General features: G+C 44.1%; 1 protein-coding gene across 1 annotated transcript in view; it reads left to right on the top strand.

Annotated features, from left to right (window-relative positions):
• Window positions 1-1855: 1855 nt before the first annotated feature.
• LOC147438628 (ubiquitin-conjugating enzyme E2 7-like) overlaps window positions 1856-16905 on the top strand; it is a 46967-nt gene continuing 31917 nt past the window's right edge. The window contains exons 1-2 of the mRNA XM_086484674.1: window positions 1856-2291; window positions 2362-2464. Coding sequence (XP_086340800.1) covers window positions 2246-2291; window positions 2362-2464 — 149 coding nt within the window. The 5' untranslated portion in view covers window positions 1856-2245. The remainder of the gene's footprint in view (window positions 2292-2361; window positions 2465-16905) is intronic.

Raw genomic sequence — 16905 nt, 5'->3', positions numbered from 1 at the left:
GAGAGAGAGAGAGAGAGAGGTGTGGACCAAGCATGAGAGGGGGGTATACTCTCCCACACACAGAGACACATTCTCTCATTGTGTGGAGTGCAAAGTGCAAGAGCTCCATCTAGCTTGTTGAGAAGTGGAGAGCCTACACCAACACTCTTGGCTATGGAATGCAATCCAACCAAGAGCCATGCTTCAATGCTTAAGCTTGCCATCTTCTTCATCTTCATTACTATGCTATTATGCTATGCTAAGCAAGAAGAGTGATGATAAGTGAGGAACTATTTCTTTCTCCTATGGATGATTCTTCTTTCTCTTCCCTACCCTCATTCCCTGCTAGCTCTCTCCACCTTCGAAGGTGTTTGAGGCCTTGGGACTGAGGCTTGGGATACTTAATGCTTTTTGCAAAGTTTATGTTATGGTCGTGATGCATGAAGCTTTACATCTTCATAGCATCACCAAGGTCACAAGGAACACAAAGATTGTATTATAACAAGTCTCTCTTGATGGGAGAATCAACAAAGCCCTGCCCTTCAAGGAGGGTCCGTGGGTTGCACATTCCCACAATCTAGCTACTCTCCATCTATTCTATGCAATGTATCACAAATAGCATGATTTCATGAAAGACAAAAGAAAGATCCTTCCTAGAAATCTAAGCATTACCTTAGTAGTAGCATAAGATGCTTTTCTACCCGTTTAATCAATGAGACAAGACACAAAATTAATGTGGTGAAGAAAGACTTTCTTAAGCTTCCCTAACTAAAGCTATTGCACACTCCCCCCCCCCCCCCCCCCCCCCCTCGTCTCCTTTCCCTTTGGGGTTGAATCACTAGCCTCATCATGAATGGCTCACTTATGTTTTCACCATATAAGCCAATTTCTTTCAAAGCTATCAATTAGTGGAGAAGCAATATTAGCATGCCACACTAGCCTCTTCCTCTTGCTTTACCCATCTAGCCCGCCAACTTTGGTAGCAAATCCTTTTATCAGGCAAACATACCAAAACACTGAGCACAATCATTTTATAAGTAAAGCAATGCATATCAAACCTATCAATCATGTATCTCCTCTTTGTTAGTAGTGTCAATTTTGCAAAGAAAATTGGTCATATAAATATTATGCAGTCTCACAATGCATCCCTCTGCAATTTTGAAGGCCACCATGGGACCTCACCTTGTTTAGAATAGGAAGGAGTGGTGATTTTTTGCTTGGTAGGCATGCTATTTTTATGCGAGTTGTGCTATGAGGTTGATGTTAGTATTTGGATTGTCCTTTCTCTCCTTTCTATTTTCTTTTATGTAGACATCTATATGTATTCTATAATGGCAAAGGGAGTCCCCTTTACATGTGTCGAAGTGTGCGAGATGAAGGCTAAATTCCAAAAGTGAGAGAAGCTCATGTGGACGCGATAAAGAGGGAGAGCGAAAGAGATAGAGAGGCCGTCGAAGGCAACTGACAGTACTCGTACTTCTAATATTCATATGTGCATCTAAACTAACATAATATGGCGGAAGGGGTAGCCTTTTACACATGTCAAAATCTACAACATGAAGGCTAAACTCCAAAATTGAGAAAAGCCCCTGTGCACGCGATAAAGAGGGAGAAAGAAAGATAGAGTGCGCACATGCCCCAATAACGGTGACGATGAACAAGTGCAGCCGATCGGGAGTATGCGCACATGCGTAGCGTTTTAGTGAGATAAATGAAGAGAGAGGTGCAGTCAACGACTTGCAAAGCGCTAGGTCGAATCACACATGCTCCCGCCACTCGAACGGCTACAATCGGCGTTGAACGCTAAGGCAAAGCTAGTGACGTGCCGATTGCAGTAGGCGGGTAAACGATGTGTTTTGACAGGGGCATGGTGGGCTCATCAAACTTCTCCATGCCGATGGCGTGCATGTGCGCAGCCTAGGAGAGAGAGAGAAGTCGCCAAAGGCGGCAGGCCCTACTAGTATAATCAAAGGCACTGCCTTAGTCTATTGTAGACGACCTTGTTTAATTAAGTTGGTCTCGAACGATTGAACTCACCCCGGATTCACGGGGACAGGCTTTTCGGATGGACGGGGATCGACATCGTCAACATGCTTTGCAGTAATACATCTTGTTCAGCTTTTCCATCAACAGCGAGCTCTTCCATCACTTCAGGTCGGTTGCAGCACCCACACGGGCCACACTCAAGCCCTAGTCGAGAAGCTTACTTTCCGTGCAAAAGACCTGCGATTGGAATTTGGAACCCCAACTTTTCTGCAGACTTTCCATGGCCGATACTCAAGCCACTCTCCTGCTGCGCAAGCAGCTCAGAGGTAATTCCCTCCTCAATACGTCCTTGTTTTTCTGTTCACTGGCGTAATGCCATTTGTTTATTGGGTACAGATCTCACCAGACATCCCGTTGAAGGCTTCTCTGCGGGACTTGCTGATGATGCAAATCTGTTTGAGTGGAATGTTGCGATCATAGGCCCACCTGACACACTCTAGTGAGTAGTTCAATATTCTTGTGCATTGCATCCTAGTTCTTGCTCTTCATCTTGCTGCTTGCCATTACAAATGTGTCAAGAAGCACCGTTGATGTGTTGCACTGCGCACATGCACATTTGGGTTGAAAATTGCCACCCTTGTTTGAGATTTACCTTCACGTGATTGATGAGACTTTTGATTTTATAGTTCTGGTCAATGAGGATTAGGTCACATCACAAGCCCTTGCTTAGGTTAATAGGAAGGGTACGTCTATTAGCCTTTCAAAGAATTTATTTTATGTAGAAATAGCTTGTCTTGTTGATGAATACCATATGAATATAGCTTGCACTTTTCTTGCGTAGATGTCTTTGCTTTTCTTGGAGTTATCTATGTGTGTGTGCGTGTGTGTGCGCGCATACATGCATACCATATGAATATAGCTTGCACTTTTCTTGCGTAGATGTCTTTGCTTTTCTTGGAGGTATCTTTGAAAGAGGTGACTTCAGGCTTCTCTTTCAAGTATCTCACACACCTTGTTTAGTAAAGATGTATTCTACTATTGACAGTAAACCTCAAAATGAGGAAAACTCATGAAGAATATTACATCATTATCCAAAGTATGAATTAAACCTCATAAGTTTTGAAGGGAGAGGTCGTCCAGTTCAAACTGAATTGAAGTGATTGATGCAACGAAGTATTGAAGAATCCGAAACAATGGCATCTTATTAATGAAACATGCAGAGATAATGAGATCTCCAAATTGTTCAAAACATCCAGAATCTAACCTAATTGAAGAATTGCATATGTTGTGAAAGAGATAAAGAGACTTCACCAAACAACCAAAAATGCATTTGTAAAACACCACCTGGAGTATGAGAGTGAAGAGACACAAAAATCTCAAAAACCAAGTCCAAGGTATGTCTGCAAAACCAGAGTAAGTGGGGAATAGTCTGAGGTGTAACTGAAGATCAAATATAGCAAGAACATGCAATTCTTGTAGCATGAAGGGGTATCAGTACCCTCTCACCGTCCGTGCCAATAGAGGCACAGATCTCACCAGCAACTCTTTCTAGTTGTTTGGTTACCGTTTTTGGTCAGGCATTTGGAGCCTCAAAGTGAGCCTCCTGAAGGAACAACACCCCCTCATCGTCCACGCTAGTCGAGGCACTAGTCTCAACAGCGACCCTCTCCAACTTTGTAGTTAGAGTCTTTGTCATGCGTTTGGAGCCTTAGAGTTGGCTATCGGGTATCTTCATATGGATGATTGCACATCCAGGAGTCCCGGTTGGCACTTGGTTGCACGTGTTGGCCATGACCAACATGTAGTGATGTACTACACATAACATAGTAGGAGGAGTCGCTCTTTTGGATATACCCATATGCATAGCCGGTTTGACGGACAATATGTTGTTTGCATATCAGAGTTGGCATTCATGAGGGTTTGTGATGTCACGATTGTGACGTATTCTTTGTCTTGGTATTACCTTCTTGCTTGATTCTTTTGTAGATACAAAGACGCACCAGATCCTAGACTTCCGATTCTCCAAAGGATGCGTCTTCCGATTCTCCAAAGGATGCGTCTGTTCGCCTAAGAGTCGCACCTATTCGGCGAGTAGCCATGCCTCTTCAGCGAATGGTTGCACCTTTACACCGACGGGTCACGACTCTACAACAGGACACGACTATTGGCTTAGAGTCATGTCTCTTGACCTATGGTCATGTCTTTCCATCATGTCTCTTCAGTTTCTATATAAGAACACTCTTGTAACACATTTCAAGCATTCAATCAATCAAACACAGAGTCTTCTGAGTCTTGTCTCTGAGTCAAGTTCAAGTTTTTTAAGTCTTAATCGTGAGTTTAAGTACTTAATTAAGGATTAATAACTAGAATCCTTACAATGGTATTAAAACAAAATTTTTTTCCCGGGACCCGAAGGTTGTGAGCCTCCCACCCTCGCCGCTACCCTCTCCCCCCTTTTCCTGGAGTTGCATAGAAGTAGAAGAACGGTGGTATATACACAAATACGATGAGGTAACTTAAATTTGTTTCTGTTCCTATTAAATAAATACAAAACAGACTATAGATGTGTGTGTGCGGTGTACCCGGAGAAGCCCTGCACCCTTTCATTGGGTTGCACCCTTTCGCGCTTCAGTGCTCGTACTGATTCATGTGAAAGGGCACTACCTGGCAACCCTTTGCCTGGCTTGCATCCCTTCCGGCGACTACCTTTTGTGCAAATCGATGGGTTGCTTGGCTGAAATTTTCATGTGCCCCTTCGCCAGTGCTCGCACCTTTTCGCGGAGAGCCATGCCTTTTGCAAAACGCTGGCCTAAACGTTGGGCTGATTCGTTCAATTGCACCCCTTCACTGGCTGTTGCCCCTGATCCCTATTTAGCCCATAACACCTAATACAAGCAACAGCGTGGGTCTCAGCCGACCAGCCATCATCCCATACCCTTACGTTGGTGTTTTTTTTTTCCCAAAGGTTGCACCCATTTGGCAGTGAAATTATTTGCGCGGGACATTTTACGCTGGCAGCCCAGGCCACTTACGATTTGGGCTTGTACTTATTAAAGTCTTTAAATTGGCTGGCCAATCTTCCCTCAAATTAACCCCAAATTTTTTAACCCAATGTGAACACACCTTATAGGTGCACCTCTTGAACAATTATACTAAACAACATGCCAGCCAACCAGCGATTTAAATTGCAGCATGCTGCTCCTACCCCATAACCCAACGCTGGCTTTGTGGCCGCATCTCCTGCGTGCAATACATTTTCCAGCCATGGCCGACGAGTCACGAATCTCTTCTGTGCATCTTGTACATTGACGAACTCCCAGAAGAGGTTCTCTCGAAAACCAACCCGCAATTTGTTCCCGAGGACCGAGGTGCCTCAACCGGAACCGGAACCTTTCCCAAAACAAGAACTCGAACTTGTTCCCTCATTGGCACACGTAGCAGAGAGCCCTCTTCCAAAATTGGTTCCACAACATCCGTTACCTGCTTCAGAGGCCAACCCCATACAACAAGAATACAGGTTGTATGTGACACATTGTCACGCCACAATTCAATTATTCCCTCGAAGCAATCGGCATGGCCGAATCACAAGATGGCAACGACTCTATTCCACTCGAGGATCTGATAGCAGTTCTCAAAGAGCAGACGGCAGCACTTTCGACAAGTCTCGCGTCAATTCACACTCACTTAGAGCAGATGCAGACACAAAACACTTCTTGGAATCGTCCTCCAACTTCTCGGACGACTAATGCTACTTCTCTACCATCTTCTTCCGACGCTTCAGTGGTCGACCAGGAAGACCAACTCAAACAAAAGCCTTTGGAACTCAAATTTTCTCACCCAAAGCATGGTGGACACATGACATGGTCCTTGGTAGTAGTGGTTTATACTGCTCTCTTCCTAAATGCCACCATGATGTTTAGATAGCATACTTATTTCTTGAGTTTGTACATTCTGTAGGAGATATGCCCATTGAAAGCATCCCTAGAGGTCTCTTGCGTGCGCGCGCGCACGCACACACACACACACACACAGAGAGAGAGAGAGAGAGAGAGAGAGAGAGAGAGAGAGAGAGAGAGAGAGAGAGAGAGAGAGAGAGAGAGAGAGAGGACCATTGGATATCTGGTCTCTCTATTTTATATTTGAGTGCACCCACTTTCTTAGCTGTGACTCTTCAGTTTTCAACATTCATGGGTCTTAGGGTGTATGAGGGGTTGGGTAGCCACGTGTCATCCCTATGTACTTGGAGGTGCGGGGGAGGGACCTTGGTTGTCATACTATAGATGCTTTGTACCATCTCTCAGCGATAAGACATTGCCCCAAGGCTTTGCAGCATCTCTCTCTCACGCTCTCGTTGGATAGATCTTTAAGGTCTCTTGGAATAGTTTTCTACGACGTTAAAATTCTCTTCTTCTTCTTCATCTCTCTCTCTTGTTTTTCTATCTGCTCTGCTCCTCTCTCTCCCTCGTGTTACCGTGTCACCGTTCATATTGTCGCACTTTATGTAACTATGTCAGACTTTGTAAATAATTAATGTATTTACGAGAAAAGAATTATCTAATTAGTTGTGTGCACATCAGAATAGATCTAGCAGTTTCTGGGGCCTCAGGTGCGTCCCAGTTTGGGCTTGAGCACCTCAGGGAGACTCTAGCAGAAAATACCCTGAAGCCCTAGTGATTGGGAAATCGGGTCTTCAATGAAGGGGTAGATAGTAGCCTCAGATTTTAGCCTCAAAAAATTACGCGCGCTAGTGCAAGCACAAGAATGAGATGGGGTCCTTAGAACAACAGAAATCCTAAGGCCACTACCCCCCCTAAGTTGAACATCCTCTACGCAGTGAAGCTCTCCATTGAAGCTTGAGAGCAGCACCTTGTGGTGTATGTGGAGCCTCTGAGCACCCATCACCTAGATCAAGGCCTCTCATGGTTGTAGGCAGCTGTGGGAGAAGTTTCATCGCGTAAAGTAGTAGAAAACTCTCTTTCTCTCTCGTCTAGCTGCTGCAAATTCTCTGATTTCAATCCCTAAACACATGTATCAGGGTGAATTTCAGCAAAGCTTTAATAGAATCTTATTCCTCTCTACCTACTCTACACATACACAAAGTTTGGAGCGTTTCCGTCGCGAAAAGGACCTCCATTTTGGCATTGGAACGTGCTCAGGTAACAATTTCTGGTTATGTGCAGAAAATTACAGCAAGCGTGTGTGCGTGTGTTTTGCATGTTTCTTTCGTGGGTTGACTGCAGGAATGATTATGTCCAAAGAGACACAGTTAGCGGAAGATAGAATCTCATTTATGAGAGCTTCCGATGAGTTTTGTGGAAGGTAGACTCTCGCCTATGAGGGCTTCCCAAAATCTCACAGAAGAGGAAAGATCCTCTCCGTAGTCAGAGAGCAGTTCTACTCTCTCAGTTAGAAGAAAAAAAAGGACAAGAAAGAATAGAGGACGGGCTTTTGCCCCGTTCCTGTGCTTGTAAAGATTCTCCGTTAGTAATAAAGATATTCTCTTTATCGGGGGGGGGGGGGGGGGGACCAGCCCATCTTCTGGTCCCCAATGATGTGTCAAGCTTTCTCTCTTTCTCTCCAAAGTCTCTTGAGTATATAAATTGCATTTAACAGTCAGTTTTCGTTTCCGTATTTTTGTGACAGTGGTATCAGAGCAAGGTTATCTCTCTCTTCCTTAAGGGATTGACGACTCTTGGCAGATTGCAAAAATGGGAGGACGCGAGATAGAGTTCTCTCTCCTTCAACAGCAGGTGGCAGAGTTGCAAAAAGCTCTCTCCCATCCAGAAGTCCAAAAGATTCTCCATACTCTTGAGAAAGGGAAGGAGAAAGTGCTGATGGGGCCGAGAGAAATCCTGCAGAACCCAAAGGCGCCAGAATCAAGGAAAGATCCTTTAATTGGAACCTCCTGCATGCACGAGAGGCAGAGGAAACCTCCAGAACGTCATGTGCGGTTTAATCCAAAGGTTCTCTTGAAAGTCACTCCATTCAAGAAGATTGACGATTTGGAGATGATGCGCAAGTTTGAAGCAGGATTGCACGAAGCCTTGCAAAAGGCTATGAAGCTTTACCCTCGAGGTAACTTACAGATACTTATGGAATCAGCTCGCATAGCTGATGGAATACATGACAAGGGTACTCCCAAGAAGATGGAGCAAAGCACCTATCATGCCAAGCCAAAGGTGATGAGCAGCCTACCTCTACTTTTTCTTCTCAAAAGAAGAAAAGAACCGCCTCCGAAGAGAAGCAAAGCCAAATCAGCCCAAGAAAGGGAAATATCTCTCCTGCTGAATTGAGAACCTACATCAGCGAAGGAAGATGCTTCAAGTGTGGACAAATCGGACATATGAAGGGTGATTGTCCTACCAAAACCCCCGCAACCACCCTCTTCTAATGCAGTCCCAGATGTACAGGGGAATACAACCAAGGATGGAAAAGAAAGAGCTCTTCTCAAAGCATGGGGTAGCATCAACAACCAATGCGCTCTTATTCTGTTTGACCCTGGCAGTACAGACAAGTTCAACTCTACAAAGCTAGTCGATGACCTGAATTTACAGCCCAACCGTTTTGGAGTTTCTATTCAAGCACAATCTGCTTTCAAAGGGCAGAACTCTAGCTCTACTCCAATCATAGGGAAGCTGAATTTAAAGGTCGACAACTACAAAGATCAAGAGTGTTTCTTACTAGCTTCACTTCAAGGGTGTGATGTTATCTTGGGAATGCCTTGGCACTACAAGATGCATCCCATTCTTGAGTATGTTCAGAAAACTTTATCCTTTGATCATAAAGGAAAGGAATATCTTGTACTTGCGGATGCAGGTGATTGGTGTATCCCCATTGCCAATCACATTGCAATCAAGAAAGTAATGAAAAAGTGTTTTTCAGCGTACTTGATTTTTGCAAGAGAGAGAGATGTGTTTGCTTCACAACTTTCTTCCTCGCTAGAGCAAAAAAGACTTAAGTTATTAGAAAGTTTTAAAGATTGTTTGCAGATGAACTTCCAAATGAACTCCCACCTCCTTGATGTGAGGATCATACAATTGATTTGATCCCAGGAAGTTCTCCTCCAAATCCATCCCCTTATCGAGTTAGTCTGATGCAGCAAGAGGAAATTCTCAAGCAGGTTAACGAACTTTTGGAGAAGGGCTTAATAAGGCCTAGTACTTCTCCATATTGTTCACCTGTCTCGCTAGTATAGAAAAAGGATGGCACATTCCGCATATGCATAGACTATAGATCTCTAAACAAGATCGCAATCAAGAATCAATTTCCAATCCCTCGGATTGATGACATTCTTGACAAGTTACAAGGAGCAAGTGTCTTTAGTCGTATAGACTTGAAGAGCAGTTATCATCAAATCCGCATAGCTCCTCAGGATGTGCATAAGACTTCATTTAGAACAACCTTCGGGTTGTATGAATTGCTAGTGATGCCTTTTGGACTCACTAATGCACCAGCCACATTCAACAGAATGATGGATAGAATCTTCCACTCATATAGAAGCTTTACATGCGTTTTCTTCGATGACGTCTTAATCTTCTCAGAGATCGAAGACGAACACTATAAGCATCTCGCATTAGTGTTTGAAGAATTACGCAAACACAAATTATTTGTGAATGCTAAGAAGAGTGAGTTCTTTTTAAAAGAAATCCACTATTTGGGCCATATAGTATCTCACAACCAGGTGAGAATGGACCCTGATAAGATTCAAGCAGTTGTAGAATGGCCTACGCCAACTACAGTACATGATGTACGAAGTTTCCTTGGCCTCTGTTCCTATTATCGGCGTTTCGTTCGAGCCTTTGCCGCGATAGCAGGTCCCCTCCATGACCTGACAAAGAAGCGGATTCCATTCCATTGGGGGTCTGGACAAAAACAAGCTTTTGAAAAGCTTAAGTATCTACTCAGTCACGGACCTGTTCTCACCGTCCCTGATCTTCGCAAACCTTTCGAGGTATACTGCGATGCATCTAGAGATTGTGTAGGAACAGTTTTGAACCAAGAGGGTCACGCCATAGCCTACAAAAGTCGGCGCCTTAAAGATGCAGAGTTGTATGCTTCCATATATGAGAAAGAGCTCATGGCAGTAATTCATGCTCTTTCCATTTGGAAACATTATCTGTTAGGAGCTGACTTTATTATCAAGACAGATCATCAAAGTCTTCGCTACTTTCTCACACAGAGAAAGTTATCAGAAAAGCATATGAGATGGGCCAACTTTCTTTCAATGTTCCATTTTCAGATTTTACACACTTCTGGAACAAAGAATGCAGTTGCAGATGCTCTCTCTAGGCGTCCAAAGATCAATGCACTAACAACAATTTATCATGAGGAATTAGAATCTCTCAGTGAGATGTATCCTCAAGATCCGGACTTCGCTACAATTTGGGCAGATCTTCAAGCTGGTCACTCGAGGCCACCTTATTCCATTAGGGATAATACGCTCTATCATCAACAAGCAATATGCATAGCTCAGCCCTTACAACAAAAGGTGATGGATGAAGCACATGATTCTCCTTATGCCGGGCATCGGGGAATTGTTGCTACCACTAGTGCCCTCGAAAGGTATTTCTTTTGGCCAACACTCCGTGCGGACATTGAAAAACATGTACGTGTGTTTAATCTGCCAAAAAGTAAAATATGACAGACATAAAGTTTATGGCAAGCTTCAGTCACTCCTTGTGTTTAACACGCCATGGGAAAGTATTGCCATGGATTTTATTACGGATCTTCCTAGATCCAAGAATGGAAATGATGCAATCTGGACTTTAGTAGACAGATTCAATAAGCAAGCACATTTCCTTCCAGTAAAGAAGACGATCAAAGCTGATCACATGGCTAGAATATTTCTAGCTTAGATTTTTAAACACCATGGATTGCCAAAGACTTTTGTCAGCGATAGAGATCCTCTCATGACTAGTCTATTTTGGCAGGCATTGTTCGAAAACTTGGGAACTAAGCTTGATTTTTCATCAGCTTATCATCCTCAAACAGATGGTCAAAGCGAAATCGCTAATGCCACTGTTTTAGACCTTCTCAAGTGCTATGTTTCGGAACGACAATCCGAATGGGAACAGTACTTACCGATAGTTGAGTTTGCGTATAATAATACCATCCATTCCTCAACTGGCAAAGCTCCCTTCGAAATTATTTATGGGAAGCCATTCTTACTTCCTATTATGGTTACCAAAGAAAACATCTTCGTTGCAGATGAATTTGTGCGCAATATTGATATTGCCTATGAACAAGTAAAGCAAGCAATTCTACGTACTCAAGAGTAACAGAAAAGAAAAGCAGACAAGCACATAAGGAATCTCAATCTTGAAAAAGGACAGTATGTCCTGCTTTCGGTTTGAGAAAGCTAGATTAAAAAAGCGGGTTGGAAAAGGGAAAGTTGTCAAAGTTTCCCATAGATTTACGGCCCTTTCAAAATTACAGATAAAGTCAATGACGTGACTTTTAGATTGGATTTGCCTTCTCACTGGCGCATCCATAATGCTTTTCATGTAAGTCTCCTCCGACCATATGTTGGACCTCCTCTAGTGGCGCCAGTACAAGAAGATCCTCCGGAAGTCGAAGAGATTGAGGAAATCCTTCAACCTGAACAAATAATACACTCTGAGAGACAACTAAAGTCGGGGAGCCTACATCGAAAGTATTTAGTCAAGTTCAGAATTACACCCCTTTAGATGCAAAATGGATGATTGAGTCTGATCTCAAGGACTACCCAGATATCTTGCACAGTTATGTTGACGCTCTACAATTGAGGTCAATTGTTTAGAACCAAGGGGGATGTAACTATGTCAGACTTTGTAAATAATTAATGTATTTACGAGAAAAGAATTATCTAATTAGTTGTGTGCACATCAGAATAGATCTAGCAGTTTCTGGGGCCTCAGGTGCACCCTAGTTTGGGCCTGAGCACCTCAGGGAGACTCTAGCAGAAAATACCCTGAAGCCCTAGTGATTGGGAAATCGGGTCTTTAATGAAGGGGTAGATAGTAGCCTCAGATTTTAGCCTCAGAAAATTACACGCGCTAGTGCAAGCACAGGAATGAGATGGGGTCCTTAGAACAATAGTAATCCTAAGGCCTGAATTATTTTTACGGCCTTAGGATAAGTCAATTAAATTATTTTAAATTGTTTACGCTGGACCAAATGGCCGGACAAGTGCGAACAGGTAATGCCAGAGCAGTGCTAGCACGGCATTGCGCTGGGGAGCACCTAACATTTTCATTGGTTGTCTATGTGTGCAGTTGTGCACTTAATTGCATATTTCATTAATTAGCATAGGACTTTTAAAGTCAAAAGTTGAATGGTTTTTAAATTATTAAGTAGGTGTGCCAAGTGGCACACTTACCCATTCAATCTCTCTCTCTCTCTCTCTCTCTCTCTCTCTCTCTCTCTTCATGCTAGCACCCCCTCTTGTGGCTGGCTATATGAGAGCAGCCCCCCCCCTCTTGCGAGATTGGCAGTGCACTACCCCCCTAAGTTGAACATCCTCTACGCAGTGAAGCTCTCCATTGAAGCTTGAGAGCAGCACCTTGTGGTGTATGTGGAGCCTCTGAGCACCCATCACCTAGATCAAGGCCTCTCATGGTTGTAGGCAGCCGTGGGAGAAGTTTCATCGCGTAAAGTAGTAGAAAACTCTCTTTCTCTCTCGTCTAGCTGCTGCAAATTCTCTGATTTCAATCCCTAAACACATGTATCAGGGTGAATTTCAGCAAAGCTTTAATAGAATCTTATTCCTCTCTACCTACTCTACACATACACAAAGTTTGGAGCGTTTCCGTCGCGAAAAGGACCTCCATTTTGGCATTGGAACGTGCTCAGGTAACAATTTCTGGTTATGTGCAGAAAATTACAGCAAGCGTGTGTGCGTGTGTTTTGCATGTTTCTTTCGTGGGTTGACTGCAGGAATGATTATGTCCAAAGAGACACAGTTAGCGGAAGATAGAATCTCATTTATGAGAGCTTCCGATGAGTTTTGTGGAAGGTAGACTCTCGCCTATGAGGGCTTCCCAAAATCTCACAGAAGAGGAAAGATCCTCTCCGTAGTCAGAGAGCAGTTCTTCTACTCTCTTAGTCAGAAGAAGAAAAAGGACAAGAAAGAATAGAGGACGGGCTTTTGTCCCATTCATGTGCTCGTAAAGATTCTCCCTTAGTAATAAAGATATTCTCTTTACGGGGGAGGGCCAGCCCATCTTCTGGTCCCCAATGATGTGTCAAGCTTTCTCTCTTTCTCTCCAAAGTCTCTTGAGTATATAAATTGCATTTAACAGTCAGTTTTCGCTTCCGTATTTTTGTGACACTCTAACAAGCTCCCGCTTCTTGAGCGCTTTGAAGACTTAGTGCCTCTGATGATCTCTCTAAGGTATGAGAGAAGAGAGTGAGGGAGAACACTCTCGTGAGGTGTTTGTGTGGTCTCAAGACGAGATCCATAATTCACTTACATTCGGCATAAGCAAGAATTCGTTCAATCCAAAAGTTGTACAAATTTTTTTCTTATGCACTTCTTAAGGACCTATGTGTATCTAATCTTAGTCGCTCTTCATATCTATGCAGATAAAGATACAAGAACCTTGGAGCTTATCTGAAATATCGTCAATCTCAGGAATAGGAAAGCGCTTCTTGGGTAAACTAGCCAAGTTAAGGACACCGATATTGTGGTGGCTTAATCTTAATTATCTGAATTCAGTTCTAGTGGGGTTTGATGCAAATTGATGCTTCAGAGGAGAGCTTTTATGTGCAAACGGCGGGATTGAGTTTGGGGAGCCACAATGTAGTTGCTATGCTCCTTACCATTAGCTTTGTAACAAAACTGCATGCCAGTATCAGGGTCGCGTCACCTGACCAACTAAGCTATGTGCACATCAAAGATTCAAGAAAGTATAATTTATTAATCTTAAGCTATACAAAAATCCACTGTTGCTAATTGGACTATTTTCTTATTTTTAATGATTAATCTCTTTTTTAGGATATTTTATTGTGTGCACTAAGAACTGTTAAAAGATTGTAGCTACAGGAACTGCCATCAAGAACGGACAACTCTGATGTGTCATTTGATGGGTGACGGTAAACATCGCGAAGGAGTTTCTGTAAGTTCGGTGGAAAGAGCCGGGTTACGAGTGCCCCTGATGCGTCACATGATGGGTGACGGGTGCATCAGTAAGGGGGCATCCCGTAGGCTAAGGAGGAAATCTGAACTGAGTAAGAAAATACGCGTAAGAACGCAAGCACAAGAATAAAGATGGCTTCAATGAAGCTTTTTACAAAAAGCAGGAACAGTTGCGGGAGGACAGATGTTTTCTCGCGAGGAGTCTGTGTCTACATTGCATCTGTGTCGTGTCCTGCACCCGAGGACGCCTGGAATGTGTTCGTATAGCATTGTGTTCACTAACTGCGTGAGTTTTTAAAGTTTGAACAGGTTCACACTTTATTTTATATAGTGGCCGGTCACTTTTAAGTGACCAGCCCTTTATTAATAAAATAAAGCAAGTCTCTAAAAAGCCAGCGCTAATAGCTATGCAGGGGGCTGAAATCTGCGATCTCTCTCTCTCCTCTCTCTAAAAAGCGCCAACACTAGCGATCTCTCTCTCTCCTCTCTCTAGGGCGCTAGGACCCTGCTTTTGCGGCTCTATTCCCGCCGGGTGCCAGACACTATAAAAGGGTAGCCAACGGTTCAGTTTTAGGATAAGCAGGAAGCAACAGAAAGTACTAGCGCTGGGATTCTGGAGTAGAGACTGGCGACGGAAATTGCAAGTGTTCGCGTGACGACTGCGTACTAAGGTCAATTCTCCGAGCAAGGAAGCGACAGGTATAAGGTGTTGATACAAGGTGTTGATATGAATTGAGAATTGTTGCTTTGTGTGGTTTGTTTTGCAGAAATCTCTCGTCTTACGGGAAGGCCCTTTACGGGAAAGTATGGCTCCGCGCCTAAGTCCCTTACGGGAAGGAACGGCCTTGTGCCCAAGCCCTTTACGGGAAAGTACGACCTTCGGGTCTAAGATTACAGAACGGAGGGGTTTCCTCGGGTTTTCGTGCTTGTATAAGAATTCTCCCTGAATAAAAGAATACTCTTAACGGGGGGGGCGGGACCAGCCCATCTTCTGGTCCCCAATACTGTGTCGATCTTCTCCCTTCTCTCCCTTTTGCAAAGTATTATATTTTTCAGATTTCTAAGCGCTCGTGTACGCTCCCGTTTTGTGACAGTGGTATCAGAGCTCGGACTCCTCTCTTTCTCTGCAAAGAAGGACGATTCCGGGAAGAACGGGAAGAACCATGTCGGGCCAAGGGAGAAGCGTTGAAGAGGAGCTTCAACAAGTGCAAGCTCAGCTTGCGGATTTGCAACAAATCTTACTGTTGCCAGACGTCCAAAAGCTCTTGGGCGGAATGAAGAAAACGAATGGAATTGATGCCGCCAAGCATCCAGACAACACTGTTGGCGTGAGACCACAGGAGGCAAGAGAAGAAGAACGTGCCGAGGTGCACAAAGGATCTTCGGATCGGAATGAATGGCCTACTTCAAGAAAAGGTCAGGAAGAAGCGCTCTCTTTGCTAGACGAGAGCAAGGACATCTCTATCTCATCTCCATCTTACTCTCCTGATTATACTTCTACTTTTCGATCATCTCGTCAGAAGAAGGAAGCCGCTACTACTGCCACTACCCTACATCAACCTAAAGATAAGCCTCGATTCAAGAAGCATGGTCGCAAGTCTCAACATCGCATGAGAGTCTTCAAATCGGGTGACAAGGACATGAAGTTCGAAACCTACAACGGACGGAGAGACATCTCCAAAGCACTGTCCTTCATCAGGCAGTTTGAAGTCGCCTTTACCAATGGGCACTTCACAGAAAGATCCAAATTACGCCATGTGGGGATGCACCTCAAGGAAACGGCAAGTAATTGGTGGTTAGCCAAGGTTCTGGAAGGTTCTCAGGCCAGAACTTGGGAGAGCTTCAAATCTGAATTTTATGAACAATTTCTTCCACTTGACTTTGAGCAAGACATACGGAAGGAATGGGACTGGCTTGCCCAGAAGGAACATGAAAGAGTAACGACCTATGTGGACAAGTATTGGTCGGTTCTTCTAAAGGTCACTCCCTTCATGAAGATTGCCGATGAGGAAAAGAAACGAAAGTTCGAAGCAGGTCTCCAACCGCAGCTTCGAAAGAGTATGAAGGTGTATCCGCATGATACTCTTCAGAGGATGATGGAGTCAGCAATCATTGCTGATTGCACTCAACTGGGACACCCAGAAAAATGGAGCATAGCACTTACCGTGCAAGACAAAGAGGGGTCTACGATGACCAAGGAGACCAAGGAAGAAAACGTCCTCCATCTAGGGACGATGATCATTCTAAGAAGCCAGAGGGCACTTGCAAGCGAACTAAGTATCTTTCTCCTACTCAACTTCAAACTTTCAGAGAGGAAGGAAGATGCTTCTACTGTGGCGAGAAAGGACATATGAAACCGGATTGCCGGCTAAAGCAGCAACGGCAAGAACAAGCCTCTACGAGGCAAGAGAAAGCAAGGAAGGAACCTGCACCACCAAGCTCGAACTCAATTCCAGATGTTCAAGGAAACACAGAAACGGAGAAAGGGAAGCGTCAACTTCTGAAGGGCTGGGGGTCTTTGAACAACCAGCGAGTACTGATTCTTTATGATCCAGGATCCACGGATAACTTCATCTCCCTGGATACTGCGGAACGATTGAGCCTCACACCGGCTCAGCTTGGCACACCGGTTACATCCGGATCGGCATTCGAGGGGTTGACAACCAATGCAACTCCCATGCAAGGACAGCTCAATCTTCGGATTGGCGAGTACAAGGACCGCGAATCATTTTTGATGGCACCCATCGAGGGATGTGATATCATCTTGGGTATGCCATGGCACTTCCACATGACACCTATTCCCGATTATGTGGAAAAGACCCTCA

The sequence above is a fragment of the Adiantum capillus-veneris genome, chromosome 16 (assembly GCF_014529385.1).
Source record: "Adiantum capillus-veneris isolate H3 chromosome 16, ASM1452938v2, whole genome shotgun sequence".
Taxonomy (NCBI): domain Eukaryota; kingdom Viridiplantae; phylum Streptophyta; class Polypodiopsida; order Polypodiales; family Pteridaceae; genus Adiantum; species Adiantum capillus-veneris.
The sequence above is the reverse complement of the archived record's forward strand: the minus strand, read 5'-3'. Positions and strand labels throughout refer to the sequence as shown.